The 12,739-nt window shown below is 38.0% G+C and overlaps 1 protein-coding gene across 50 annotated transcripts in view; it reads left to right on the top strand.

Annotated features, from left to right (window-relative positions):
• Positions 1 to 12,739, top strand: part of SLMAP (sarcolemma associated protein) — a 152,225-nt gene that overhangs the window by 87,132 nt on the left and 52,354 nt on the right. For all 50 annotated transcript variants that reach the window (XR_015151487.1, XR_015151486.1, XR_015151485.1 and 47 more), the window contains 4 exons: positions 5,706 to 5,742; positions 7,639 to 7,701; positions 11,883 to 11,978; positions 12,242 to 12,313. Coding sequence is in view for 47 of the 50 variants with exons in the window: in XM_086367329.1 (XP_086223455.1) it covers positions 5,706 to 5,742; positions 7,639 to 7,701; positions 11,883 to 11,978; positions 12,242 to 12,313 (268 nt within the window). In the remaining 3 variants the exon portion in view is untranslated. The remainder of the gene's footprint in view (positions 1 to 5,705; positions 5,743 to 7,638; positions 7,702 to 11,882; positions 11,979 to 12,241; positions 12,314 to 12,739) is intronic.

Here is a 12,739-nt window from a genome sequence, read left to right as displayed (position 1 = left end):
AGAGTTGCAGGAAGGTCAGAATGGTCTTTAAAAATAAACAGTCTGGTTCAAAGCCCAACTCCACCTATTCTGTGACTTGATCAGGCCTCCCTTTTCTCATTTGAAAAAGGAAGTTAATAATGGTACCTATTGAACAGAAATTTTCTAAGGAGGATTAAGCAAGATTGTACACTTAAAGCATTTGGTGTAATACCTGGTTCAGAATGAGCACACGATGAATAGTGTTTCTATTATTGTAATCTAGTATTTTTTTAGCAATCAAGATGCTTTTAAGTATGCCAGATTGTTTGGAGTTTAAGATACATTATGTAGATATCATATAATTTTTTTTCAGGTTTTTCAGTGGGTATACTATTTTCAAAAAGCTGATTCTTTTTTCTTCTTTGATTGTATTATATTTTACAAATAGTTTTCCAATAATAAAAATGAGAGAAATTGCCTATAATACCACCACTTTGACACTAAATAATAGTTTTTCTTTTCTACAATTCCTTGTTGCATATCAACTCTTTGCATAATTCAAACAAAATACACCTAAGTCCACAATAGTTTTTGTCAAGTACAAAATATATCTTGTGGAATGTTTTGCTAGATTTTTAGACTTCTGTTGATTAAAGAGATTTTCATGAGAACAGAAAATATTCTTATTGGGTCACTAAGAAAACTGTATTAAAAAAAAAAACTTCCATTAATACCATATGCATCTATTTAGACTTTATTAAGTTCATTTCCTTGTATGTGCATATCTACAGAGAAAAGGATACGTATCCAAAACAGCTATATCTGGGTGCTGGCATTGGGTTCAGTTCAGTTCAGTCACTCAGTCATGTCTGACTCCTTGCGACCCCATGAATTGCAGCACGCCAGGCCTCCCTGTCCATCATCAACTCCTGGAGTCTACCCAAACTCATGTCAGTTCAGTCAGTGAGGAAAAGGTGAAGGAGAAGGTAACGGCACCCCACTCCAGCACTCTTGCCTGAAATATCCCATGGACGGAGGAGCCTGGTAGGCTGCAGTCCATGAGGTTGCTGAGTCAGACATGACTGAGCGACTTCATTTTCACTTTTCACTTTCATGCACTGGAGAAGGAAATGGCAACCCACTCCAGTGTTCTTGCCTGGAGAATCCCAGGGACAGGGGAGCCTGGTGGGCTGCCGTCTATGGGGTCGCACAGGGTCAGACATGACTGAAGCGACTTAGCAGCAACCATCCAACCATCTCATCCTCTGTCATCCCCTTCTCCTCCTGCCCTTAATCTTTCCCAGCATCAGGGTCTTTTCCAATGAGCCAGCTCTTTACATCAGGTGGCCAAAGTATTAGAGTTTCAGCTTCAACATCAGTCGTTCCATACAACACTCAGGACTGATCTCCTTTAGGATGGACTGGTTGGATCTCCTTGCAGTCCAAGGAACTCTCAAGAGTCTTCTCCAACACCACAGTTCAAAAGCATCAATTCTTCGGTGCTCAGCTTTCTTTATAGTCCAAATCTCACATCCATATATGACTACTGGAAAAATCATAGCCTTGACTAGATGGATCTTTGTTGGCAAAGTAATGTCTCTGCTTTTTAATATGCTGTCTAGGTGGGTCATAACTATTATCTAGGTTGGTCATAAGTGTCTTTTAATTTCATGGCTGCAGTCACCATCTGCAGTGATTTTGGAGCCCCCAAAAATAAAGTCAGCCACTGTTTCCCCATCTATTTGCCATGAAGTGATGGGACTGGCTACCATGATCTTAGTTTTCTGAATGTTGAGTTTTAAGCCAACTTTTTCACTCTTTTCTTTCACTTTCATCAAGAGGCTCTTTAGTTCTTCTTCACTTTCTGCCATAAGGGTGGTGTCATCTGCATATCTGAGGTTATTGATATTTCTTCTGGCAATCTTGATTCCAGCTTGTGCTTCATCCAGCCCACCATTTCCCATGATGTACTCTGTGTATAAGTTAAATAAGCAGGGTGACAATATACAGCCTTGACGTACTCCTTTTCCTATTTCGAACTAGTCTGTTGTTCCATGTCCAGTTCTAACTGTTGCTTCCTGACCTGCATGCAGGTTTCTCAAGAGGCAGGTCAGGTGGTCTGGTATTCCCATCTCTTGAAGAATTTCCATAGTTTGTTGTGATCAACAGAGTCAAAGGCTTTGGCATAGTCAATAAAGCCAAAGAAGATGTTTTTCTGGAACTCTGTTGCTTTTTCAGTGATCCAGCAGATGTTGGCAATTTGATCTCTGATTCCTCTGCCTTTTCTAAAGTCAGCTTGAACATCTAGAAGTTCACGGTCCATGTATTGCTGAAGCCTGACTTGGAGAATTTTGAGCATTAATTTACTAGCGTGTGAGATGAGTGCAATTGTGAGGTAGTTTGAGCATTCCTTGCCTTTCTTTGAGATTGGAATGAAAACTGATCTGTTCTAGTCCTGTGGCCACTGCTGAGTTTTCCAAATTTGCTGGCATATTGAGTGCAGCACTTTCACAGCATCATCTTTTAGGATTTGAAATAGCTCAGCTGGAATTCCATCACCTCCATTAGCTTAGTTCATAGTGATGTTTCCTAAGGCCGACTTGACTTCCCATTCCACTATGTCTGGCTCTAGGTGAGTGATCACACCGTCATGATTATCTGGGTCATGAAGGTCTTTTTTGTATAGTTCTTCTTTGTATTCTTGCCACCTCTTCTTAATATCTAATGCTTCTGTTAGATCCATACCATTTCTGTCCTTTATCGAGCCCATCTTTGCATGAAATGTTCCCTTGGTATCTCTAATTTTCCTGAAGAGATCTCTAGTCTTTCCCATTCTGTTTCCCATTTCCATCCTCAACTTCTTTGCACTGATCACTGAGGAGGGCTTTCTTATCTCTCCTTGTAATTCTTTGGAACTCTGCATTCAAATGGGTATATCTTTCCTTTTTCCTTGCTTTTCACTTTCTTCTTTTCACAGCTATTTGTAAGGCCTCCTCAGACAGCCATTTTGCTTTTTTGCATTTCTTTTTCTTGGGGATGGTCTTGATCCCTGTCTCCTGTACAATGTCACGAACCTCTGTCCATAGTTCATCAAGCACTGTGTCTATCGGATCTACACCCTTAAAATCTATTTCTCACTTCCACTGTATAATCGTAAAGGATTTGATTTAGGTCATACCTGAATGCTCTAGTGGTTTTCCCTATTTTCTTCAATATAAATCTGAATTTGGCAATACGGAGTTCATGATCTGAGCCACAGTCCGCTCCTGGTCTTGTTTTTGCTGACTGTATAGAGTTTCTCCATCTTTGGCTGCAAAGAATATAATCAGTCTGATTTCGGTGTTGGCCATCTGGTGATGTCCATGTGTAGAGTCTTCTCTTGTGTTGTTGCAAGAGGGTGTTTGCTATGAGCAGTGTGTTCTCTTGGCAGAACTCTATTAGCCTTTGCCCTGCTTCATTCTGTAGACCAAGGCCAAATTTGCTGTTACTCCAGGGGTTTCTTGACTTCCTACTTTTGCGTTCCAGTCCCCTATAATGAAAAGGACATCTTTTTTGGGTGTTAGTTCTAGAAGGTCTTGTAGGTATTCATAGAACCATTCAACTTCAGCTTCTTCAGCATTTCTGGTCGGGGCATAGACTTGGATTACCGTGATATTGAATGGTTTGCCTAGGAAACGAACAGAGATCATTCTGTCGTTTTTGAGATTGCATCCAAGTACTGCATTTTGGACTCTTTTGTTGACTATGATGGCTACTCCATTTCTTCTAAGGGCTTCTTGCCCACAGTAGTAGATATAATGGTCATCTGAGTTAAATTCACCCATTCCAGTCCATTTTAGTTCACCGATTCCTAGAATGTCAGTATTTACTCTTGCCATCTCCTGTTTGACCACTTCCAGTTTGCCTTGTTTCATAGACCTAACATTCCAGGTTCCCATTCAAATTGCTCTTTACAACATTGGACCTTGCTTCTATCATCTGTCACGTCCACAACTGGGTGTTATTTTTGCTTTGACATTAGGTAATTTTTATTTATTTCCTCATGCTTTACTTTACGTGTTTTCTATAGTCAATATTTATTATTTGTATAAAATCAAGAAAAAGAAACTAACATTTAAAACATCTGTTCCATTTTTATGGGGCAGAGAAGAAAAACTAAAATAGTATATACCTTTTTAAACCTTCAGTAGGCACCACATATGGTTTCTAGAGGTGCAGGGGTGAATTGTTCAGAGTGTCTGAGAACACATGTAAAATCAGAGAAGCAGAGCAGGGGATTAATATGGTCTTGGTGGGAGTCTGTATTGCATACTATGGGGGCTCAGAAGGGAGGTGGGTGATAGTACTTAATATTCCATTTTATTCAGCATCTTAGTGTCCTTGTGACTAATTGAATTGAAATTTTTCTTAGGGGTTTGTAGTTACTACAGTGAAATCAGAATTTCCATTCCTATTTTTAAGTCCTGCAAGATCAGTTCATCAGGAACTTACCCGATGAACCAGCTGAATCTAAAAACTTTACCTAATCAACCATCAAGCTGACTGTGACTCGATTGGCCTCTTGGATATGGAGTGAGGAACAACTGGTAGGGGGCATGAGTGGCAGCCTTGATTTGTGCTCCATCTGCTCCCATCCCCCCCACCCCCTCATCCCCACCTCTACACACACACACTCACACTCACATTACAGTATCTTACAGGGCATTTTAAGCAGGAACCCTGGCTTCCATAGCTGCTCTGTTCTCAAGGGAGTGGTAGTACTGATCAAGTGCTACTATGTCTTATTATAAGGTACTGTTAAAACAAGGTACTATTTTAACTTTTTATTTATATTAGCACATTAAACGGGGGAGCCTGGTGGGCTGCCATCTATGGGGTCGCACAGTCGGACACGACTGAAGCGACTTAGCAGCAGCAGCAGCAGCACATTAAAATACTCAACAGTAATCCTATGTGGTTAATTTTATGATAATCTCCATTTTATGGATGAGGAAGCTGACACCTATAATGGTTAGATAACTTGCTCAAGATTGTACACCTGGCTAAGTAGAGCCAAAATTTGAACCCAGTCAGTATGGCTTTTGAGCCCCATGTTTAACTTCTCCACAACACTGCCTCTTTTATACTCTACAAGGCCAAAAAGGGTGTTAGTACCAAGTGATAGTGTGTTTAATGTTTAATTTCAAAGTGATATACTGAGTTTAGCCTCGTAACTACATATAAACTTGTAAGTGTGTGAGGTAGCTGGGTAGAGAAGAATAGTACTTATGTTTTGATTGCTAAAGTTGTACTCCACTAGAACATATTTCCAGATTCTAACCTTCTTTACTGTAGAGCTTTGCTTTTTAAGACTTTCTGTGTAGGACTACTTAATTTTAAAAGAACTTAATTTACATGTTACAAAATTTTAAATGGATAGTTTAAGGAGTGCTTCTTTTCTGTTTAGTTCCTATAACCAAGGAATTCACCATAGACCTCATTAATAGTAGATCCAGCAAGGGCATTTAATGTATTTTGGATTTTGAATTTGTGTTTAGAAATATATTACTGTGTAAAAGGTTTGTGTATTTATTACCTTATTTTCCAACAATAATGTATGTTTATGAAGGGTAACAAATAATGCATTCTTTTAATTAAATGAAAGAAAGTGTAACAACTTCAGGGTTTAAAATATGCTCATACTGTCATACTCTTTTCCTCTGTTGTCAGAAAGTTAGATAAAAATTCTAAATTTTACTTTTCAGTGTCATCCATGCTCCATTACCAAGTCCTGTTGACAAAGTAAGTTGCTAATGATTATTTTTTTCCAAACTGATTCAGCTGTATTGCTTTTGAAAATGTTTTTGTTTGTTTTAAATATGCTTTACCTAGAAATTTAATTCTCTTTTGTAACAAAATGTAAGAGTGCATTTGGCTGTATAGTTATTCTAGTCTGATCTTCAGTAACTAGAGAATGTACGATGGATGTTTTTTAAGGAAAAAGCCTTTGTTATCTCAATTAGTGGCTGACTCTTAGCTATAGGGAGGAAGTGTTAGTTACTACTTTTTATTCTGAAATATGTTTCTGCCTAGAAATATTTGTTAAAGCTTTGTGTTTAGATAATTTACTCAAAATATACTTACACATGGAAATAAAACAGAAGTACAGGCTTACATAAATTGCTCTTTTATTGTCCTTGAAGATCAATTTACTTGACTTGGACAGAAACTTTGCATTAATTAATTATTAGAAAAAATTTTTTTCTTTTGTTTAGAAATAACAGTGTATTAAACAGTAGGTATTCTTGCTCGATAGCAAAAAAAAAAAAAAAGTCATTTGTATCTTTTGGCATTAAAGCAGAGCTATTGGGAGAAATATTTTCCTTTTTATTTTCCTTTCCATTTGGATAAAGAATGAAAGCCTACCTGAAACTGAAGTTATCTGTTAGATTCCTTTTTTAGAAGTAAGCGTGGTTAATCATCAACTTCAGCAATACCAAGAATCATTTTAGAAGTAAATAGTGGCCCTGCTTATTCAGGGGAGAGGACAGTGGCACCCCATTCCAATACTCTTGCCTGGAAAATCCCATGGACGGAGGAGCCTGGTAGGCTGCAGTCCATGCTAAGGGTCAGACATGACTGTGCGACTTCACTTTCACTTTTCACTTTCATGCATTGGAGAGGGAAATGGCAACCCACTCCAGTGTTCTTGCCTGGAGAATCCCAGGGACGGCGGACCCTGGTGGGCTGCCATCTATGGGGTCGCACAGAGTCGGACACGACTGAAGCGACTTAGCAGCAGCAGCAGCAGCTTATTCAGGACTAACTTTAAAAAAATAATAATGTCACCTCTTGTCTTCTATTTAGAATATTAATTTTAAAAATAGACTTTCTGAGCTTAATAAGGAATGATGTTGTTAACATTACTAATAAGTTAATATACAAGGCTAGGACAGTATTGAAAATGTTACAGCAACCTGTTAGTGCCTTTCTCTTTTTTTTAATAATGCTATGGTTCTGTATTTCACACCCAGGAGAAACCCTTTATAGTTATTTCTTCCCATACTCTTGCATTCTAAGCATTTCTGCTATGACTTATAATGTTTGAACACCATTATTTCCCATCTTTTTCTTCTTAAAACCTACCTATCATTAAAAGGGAAAAAAAAAGGTAAACCATTTTTCATTGCCTCTGGCCATTGGACAAACTATTGTATTTCGTGTCCTGCTTCCTCCCCCACAGCCCCCACATACAAATATCATTTTGAAGATGGCTACTTCTAAATGAATTGTGACTTGTTAACATATTGAAGAACTATTTAACAGTGTATTTTAAAGGAAAGACTGTAGATCTGTTGATTTAGCAGGTATTATTTCTGGGTAAGGAAAAGGCTATATTGCCTTTGTGCTATAAGTTTGTGATTTGGTTTATCAAGAATGTTTTCATGGATAGCACTTGTCGTACCATCCTGGTTGTAAATCTCAAACTGATCACTATAATACAATACCATCTATAGGTTCTAGACACAGAGCAGAAATATTTTGAAAACTAAAGGAAATCAATTAGAAAAATAGAATTTGAAAAAATTACTTATTTTGCACGTTTCAGTAAATAGGCATTTCAAGGACTTGGTTTGGCTTTAGTATCTTCTGCAAATATTTTGTGTGACTGTTGATGGTATGTCCTTTTGTTTCTAGGTTGCTGCTAACACTCCAAGTATGTACTCTCAGGAACTATTCCAGCTTTCTCAGTATCTTCAGGTAAAGTAAATCTTGAGATTTCTTTGTCTTTAAAAGCAGAACTTAGATTTGATTTTGCTAGTTGATAAATATGGGCTATAGAAATATTGGCTACATACAAATACAAAGGAAATACATTTTCAAAGTAAAAAAAGGAATTAAAAATAGTTTTTATAAAAAAAAATAGGATTTAAAAAGTCAGAATTGTTAAGTCTGGAGAAGATAAGGTTCTATACAAGAGAAGTTTTTTTCCTTCAAATATGAAGAAATTCCACCGTGTTTCTTTATCCAAATGTGAGTTTTATATAAAATTAAACCTGGAGAGATTTTGGGTGCTATTTATAGCTATAATAGCAAATAATATGAACCATTAAAATATTAACTGGGTTTCCCTGGTGGCTCAGATGGTAAAGAATCCGCCTGCAGTGCAGGAGACCTGGGTTTGATCACTGGGTTGAAAACATCCCCTGGAGGAGGACATGGCAACCCACTCTAGTACTCTTGTCTGGAGAATCCCCATGGACAGAGGAGCCTGGCGGGCTGCAGTCCATGGGGTTGCAAAGAGTTGGACATGCTGAGCGACTCAGCACACAAAATATTAACTATTAATAGTAAATATATAACACTTACTATATCCCAGACTCTAGTCAAGCACTTTACCTATATTAATTCACTTAATCTTTACAAAAATCCTATAAAATACATATTTTATTCCCATTTTTATAGATGGACTTACTGAGGGACAGGAAGTTTAAATAATTTGCACAGTATCACATACCTAGTATGTGAATGAGCTGGGACTTGAACAAAGACAAGTCAGACCTCAGAGTCTCTGCCCATAAATACTGTTCTGTGCTGCTCAGGCTGTAGAAAGATTTCTTGACAGGACAGATACTATTGTAGAATGGGCTCTTGTAGTTAAAGAACATAGAAATCTCGAGAAAAAATATAAGTGATTGTTCTTTCTTTTTTTTCTTTCTTTCTGATTTTGATAGATTTCGACTGAATTATGGTTTTATATCTATAGAACCATATGTATATATATAGATATATATCTATAGAGCATATCTATATATGCTCTTAATATCTGAAGAGCATATCATAGGGAGCATGATTAAGGAAAACTCCGGATCAGGAGTTTAGAGATTGAGGTTTGTATCTTGATGCATACTAAATTAGTTCTGTGACCTTGGGTGATTCATTTTATATATGTACGTCTTCAGTTGCCTTTTGTTTAAAATGATAAGACCAAACCAGTGACCCTGGGTCCCTCCATTCTTCTATAGATCAATCACTAAGAGCAGTCCTACTGCAGTTAAAAATGAACACATATGTGAAAATTATCAGTGTATTAACCAGATCTTGTCTTCCCCCTGATTTGAAAAGTGGTTTCACACACTTTCAGGTTAGAGAACATAGACTCTATCCAGAATTCCCTGGATTTGATCTGTGGCTTTAACTTTGGACCTGTTGGAAAAGTTGTTTAACTCTTGTGTGCCTCACTTTCTTCATCCATGATATATGTATAGTAGCACTTACATCACAAAATTGTAAAGAATAAATGAATTAAAACAGGGAACTCCCTCGGAGTCCAGTGGTTAGAACTCAGTGCTTTCACTGCTAAGGGCCCGAGTTTGATCCCTAGTTGGGGAACTAAGATCCTCTAAGCCAAGTGGTGTGGCCAAAAGGAAAAAAAAAAACATGTCAAGCGCTTAGAACAATGTCTGTCATGTAGAACGTATGCTATACATGTTGGTAGTTGTTTACCATTCAGCAGGAAGTCACATTAATTGACCTGCTGCTGCTGCTGCTAAATCGCTTCAGTCGTGTCCGACTCTATGCGACCCCATAGAAGGCAGCCCAGCAGGCTCCCTCGTCCCTGGGATTCTCCAGGCAAGAACACTGGAGTGGGTTGCCATTTCCTTCTCCAATGCATGAAAGTGAAAAGTGAAAGTGAAGTCGTTCGGTCGTGTTCGACTATTAGCGACCCCGTGGACTGCAGCCTACCAGGCTCCTCTGTCCATGGGATTTTCCAGGCAAGAGTACTGGAGTGGGGTGCCATTGCCTTCTCCCTTAATTGACCTAGCTCTCTCTTATTTTTTGAGGTAGAAGACATTTTTTTTTTTTTCACTTTCTCACCTCTTTTGTTATTTTATTTTTATTTGGAGGATAATTGCTTTACAGTATTGTATTGGTTTCTGCTGTACAACAACTTGAATCAGCCATACGTATACATACACTCTTCTCTCTTGAGCTTCCCTCCCGACCCCAGTCAGCCACCCACCCACTGAATCCTGTCCTCTAGGTTGTCACAGAGCACCAGACTGGGCCCTAGCAGCTTACCACTAGCTCTCTGTTTTTACATGATAATGTATATATTTCAGTGCTGCTCTCTTAATTCACACCACCCTCTCCTTCCCTCAGTGTCCACAAGTTCATTCTCTATGTCTTGAGGTAGGAGAAACTTTGAGATTAATCTATTCTAACCTTCATTTTTCATATGAGAAATATGGGGCTTCTATGGGTAAAATGATTCCCAGGGCTATGTACTACAGTTACTATTCATTGTCAACTGTGACTCTAACGCTCTCATTCTAGCTCTCTCATTTCTACCTTTTTGTCAGTTCTTTGAATGTTCATAGTGGCATAATCGTTCACTGTTCTTTTTCTGATTCTTTGAGAGAAAATTATACTGGCTTGTCTTTTCTGTAAACATCTCTTGGAATTGCTGAAGTCCTAATGTGAGTTGTAAACCTTTTGAATAAAAACTGAAATAGATACATTTCGTGTCTCAGAACTAATCAACCATTCCTGGAAGTGTTAGGTATCTGTTAGGATGTGGTTCATGGAGTTATGAAACTCTAAATGGAATTGAGTAAAAAAGGTTAAATTACACCATCTAGTGGAAGTAGTGGTTGTTTGCTGGGTTTTTGGTTTTGTTTTTAAGTAAAACTTTTTGTGTCATTAGTGCAATTTCCTGGATATTAGGATGTTTTAGAAGCTTAAAATAAACTTAGCACCTAGTCACTTTTAAGTGTAAGCTGTATTTTAATGTGGGTTCTGAGGTGGTATGACTTTTATTAGAGTCCGTAATCTATACTTTCAGAGTTATATTAAAAAGCAGTTCCTCTAACTCTGATTAGGCCAGATTTTCCCTAATCATTATTTATCAAGGATATGGAGAGCAATAAATGCATGCTTTAAACCTCAAGTGCTATGTTTGAAGTATACACTTCTCAGTTGATGTAGCTCAGAGGTCTTAGGGTAGTAAATCTTCTTCTTTGGATAATGACAGGAATAGAAGAAAGTGAAATTTAAAGTTTTGCCAGAACCACAACTGAATGCTGTGTGAGCATTTTCACCTTGGCTTGCAGTAAAGGAGACCTTCTTAACAGCTATCAAATGTTAACAAGTGACCTAGAGATAAGGCTTTGCTTGCCAATGTCTTTCTCTGGAACAATATTCCTTTGGAGCTGCCAAATAGTTATTTAACTCATTGACTCCCAATTACATTGAATTAACACTTGGCCTCGTACTTACGTTTGTGTGTGTATGTATGTGTGTGTGTGTGTGTGTATATATATATATATATATATATGTATATATATATAATGCAGACTTGTATCATTTGTTGGATTTTTCTATTCTAGATTTTGTTCTTTTAAACTCATTCTTGTGAATGACAGTTAAAGAAACAAAAACAGATGACCTATTTCCTGTTATAGAGGAAGTTGCAGCGAGAGCACCCCTAACAGCACTACTTACAGTACCTCTCAACAAATAGGCTAAAATGATCTGTGTGTGAGTGTGTGTGTGTGTGTGTGCGTGCACCTGTGCGCACTCAATTGTGTCCTATTCTTTGAAACTCCATGGACTCTAGCCTGCCAGGCTTCTCTAACCATGGGATTTTCCAGGCAAGGATACTGGAGTGGGTTGCCATTTCCTTCTCCAGAGGATCTTCCTGACCCAGGGATTGAACCCGTGTCTCTTGCAGTTTCTGCCTTGGCAGGTGGAGTCTTTAACACTGCACCATCTGGGTTAAAATGATGTGGGCTAAATATATTATACTAAGTAGATTTATCAGGTTTGAAAGCAAGATACACTGTAGGATGTGAAACAAGAATGTTTTCAGAATGTGGTAATAATTGTCAAAGGAATCATGCTGAGGTTATTAGAATTTCTTTTGTGATTTATAATATTAGGAGGCCTTACATCGGGAACAGATGTTGGAACAGAAGTTAGCCACGCTTCAGAGGCTGCTAGCCATTACCCAAGAGGCTTCAGATACCAGTTGGCAGGTATTCCAGTTGCCTTTATACTCATAAAGCATTTAAGCACAGCTCAATATCCCTTAGATGGTTATTAAACTGAAACTAAAATTATGTAGCAGACAAAGGCATAGTTATTTCTTAATGAACAAATATTGAAAATTTATCATTTTAAACTGAATGTTGGTCAACTTTGTGATTTTTAGGTCTTTTTTTGTCAGTAGCAACCTTTTGATATATGTTATTTTTTAACTACTCTGGGATTTTATTTATATTTCATTTTTCTTTAACAGGCTTTAATAGATGAAGATAGACTCTTATCACGGTTAGAGGTTATGGGAAACCAATTGCAAGCATGCTCCAAAGTAAGTATCTTTCTCAAGTACCTAAAGAAAAAAATGCATTGGTTTTTACGTAGCTTCATTTCTTTGACTGTTACTTTGAATACATTCAAAAACATCTATACATTTTTATCATTTTTAAAATCTGTTACCACTACATGGAATTTCACACATACATGTAAGTAGAAAAAATTGTATATAGTGGAGAAGGCAATGGCACCCCACTCCAGTACTCTTGCCTGGAAAATCCCATGGTCGGAGGAGCCTGGTGGGCTCCTGGGGTCGCTAAGAGTTGTACATGACTGAGCGACTTCACTTTCACTTTTCACTTTGATGCATTGAAGAAGGAAATGGCAACCCACTCCAGTGTTCCTGCCTGGAGAATCCCAGGGACGGGGGAGCCTGGTGGGCTGCCATCTATGGGGTCGCACAGAGTCGGACATGACTGAA

This window comes from Bos grunniens, chromosome 22 (genome assembly GCF_055505025.1).
Source record: "Bos grunniens cultivar Pamir isolate PY7600 chromosome 22, Bosgru_T2T1.0, whole genome shotgun sequence".
NCBI lineage: Eukaryota > Metazoa > Chordata > Mammalia > Artiodactyla > Bovidae > Bos > Bos grunniens.
Note: the sequence above shows the minus strand (reverse complement) of the source record. Positions and strands in the feature narration are given on the sequence as shown.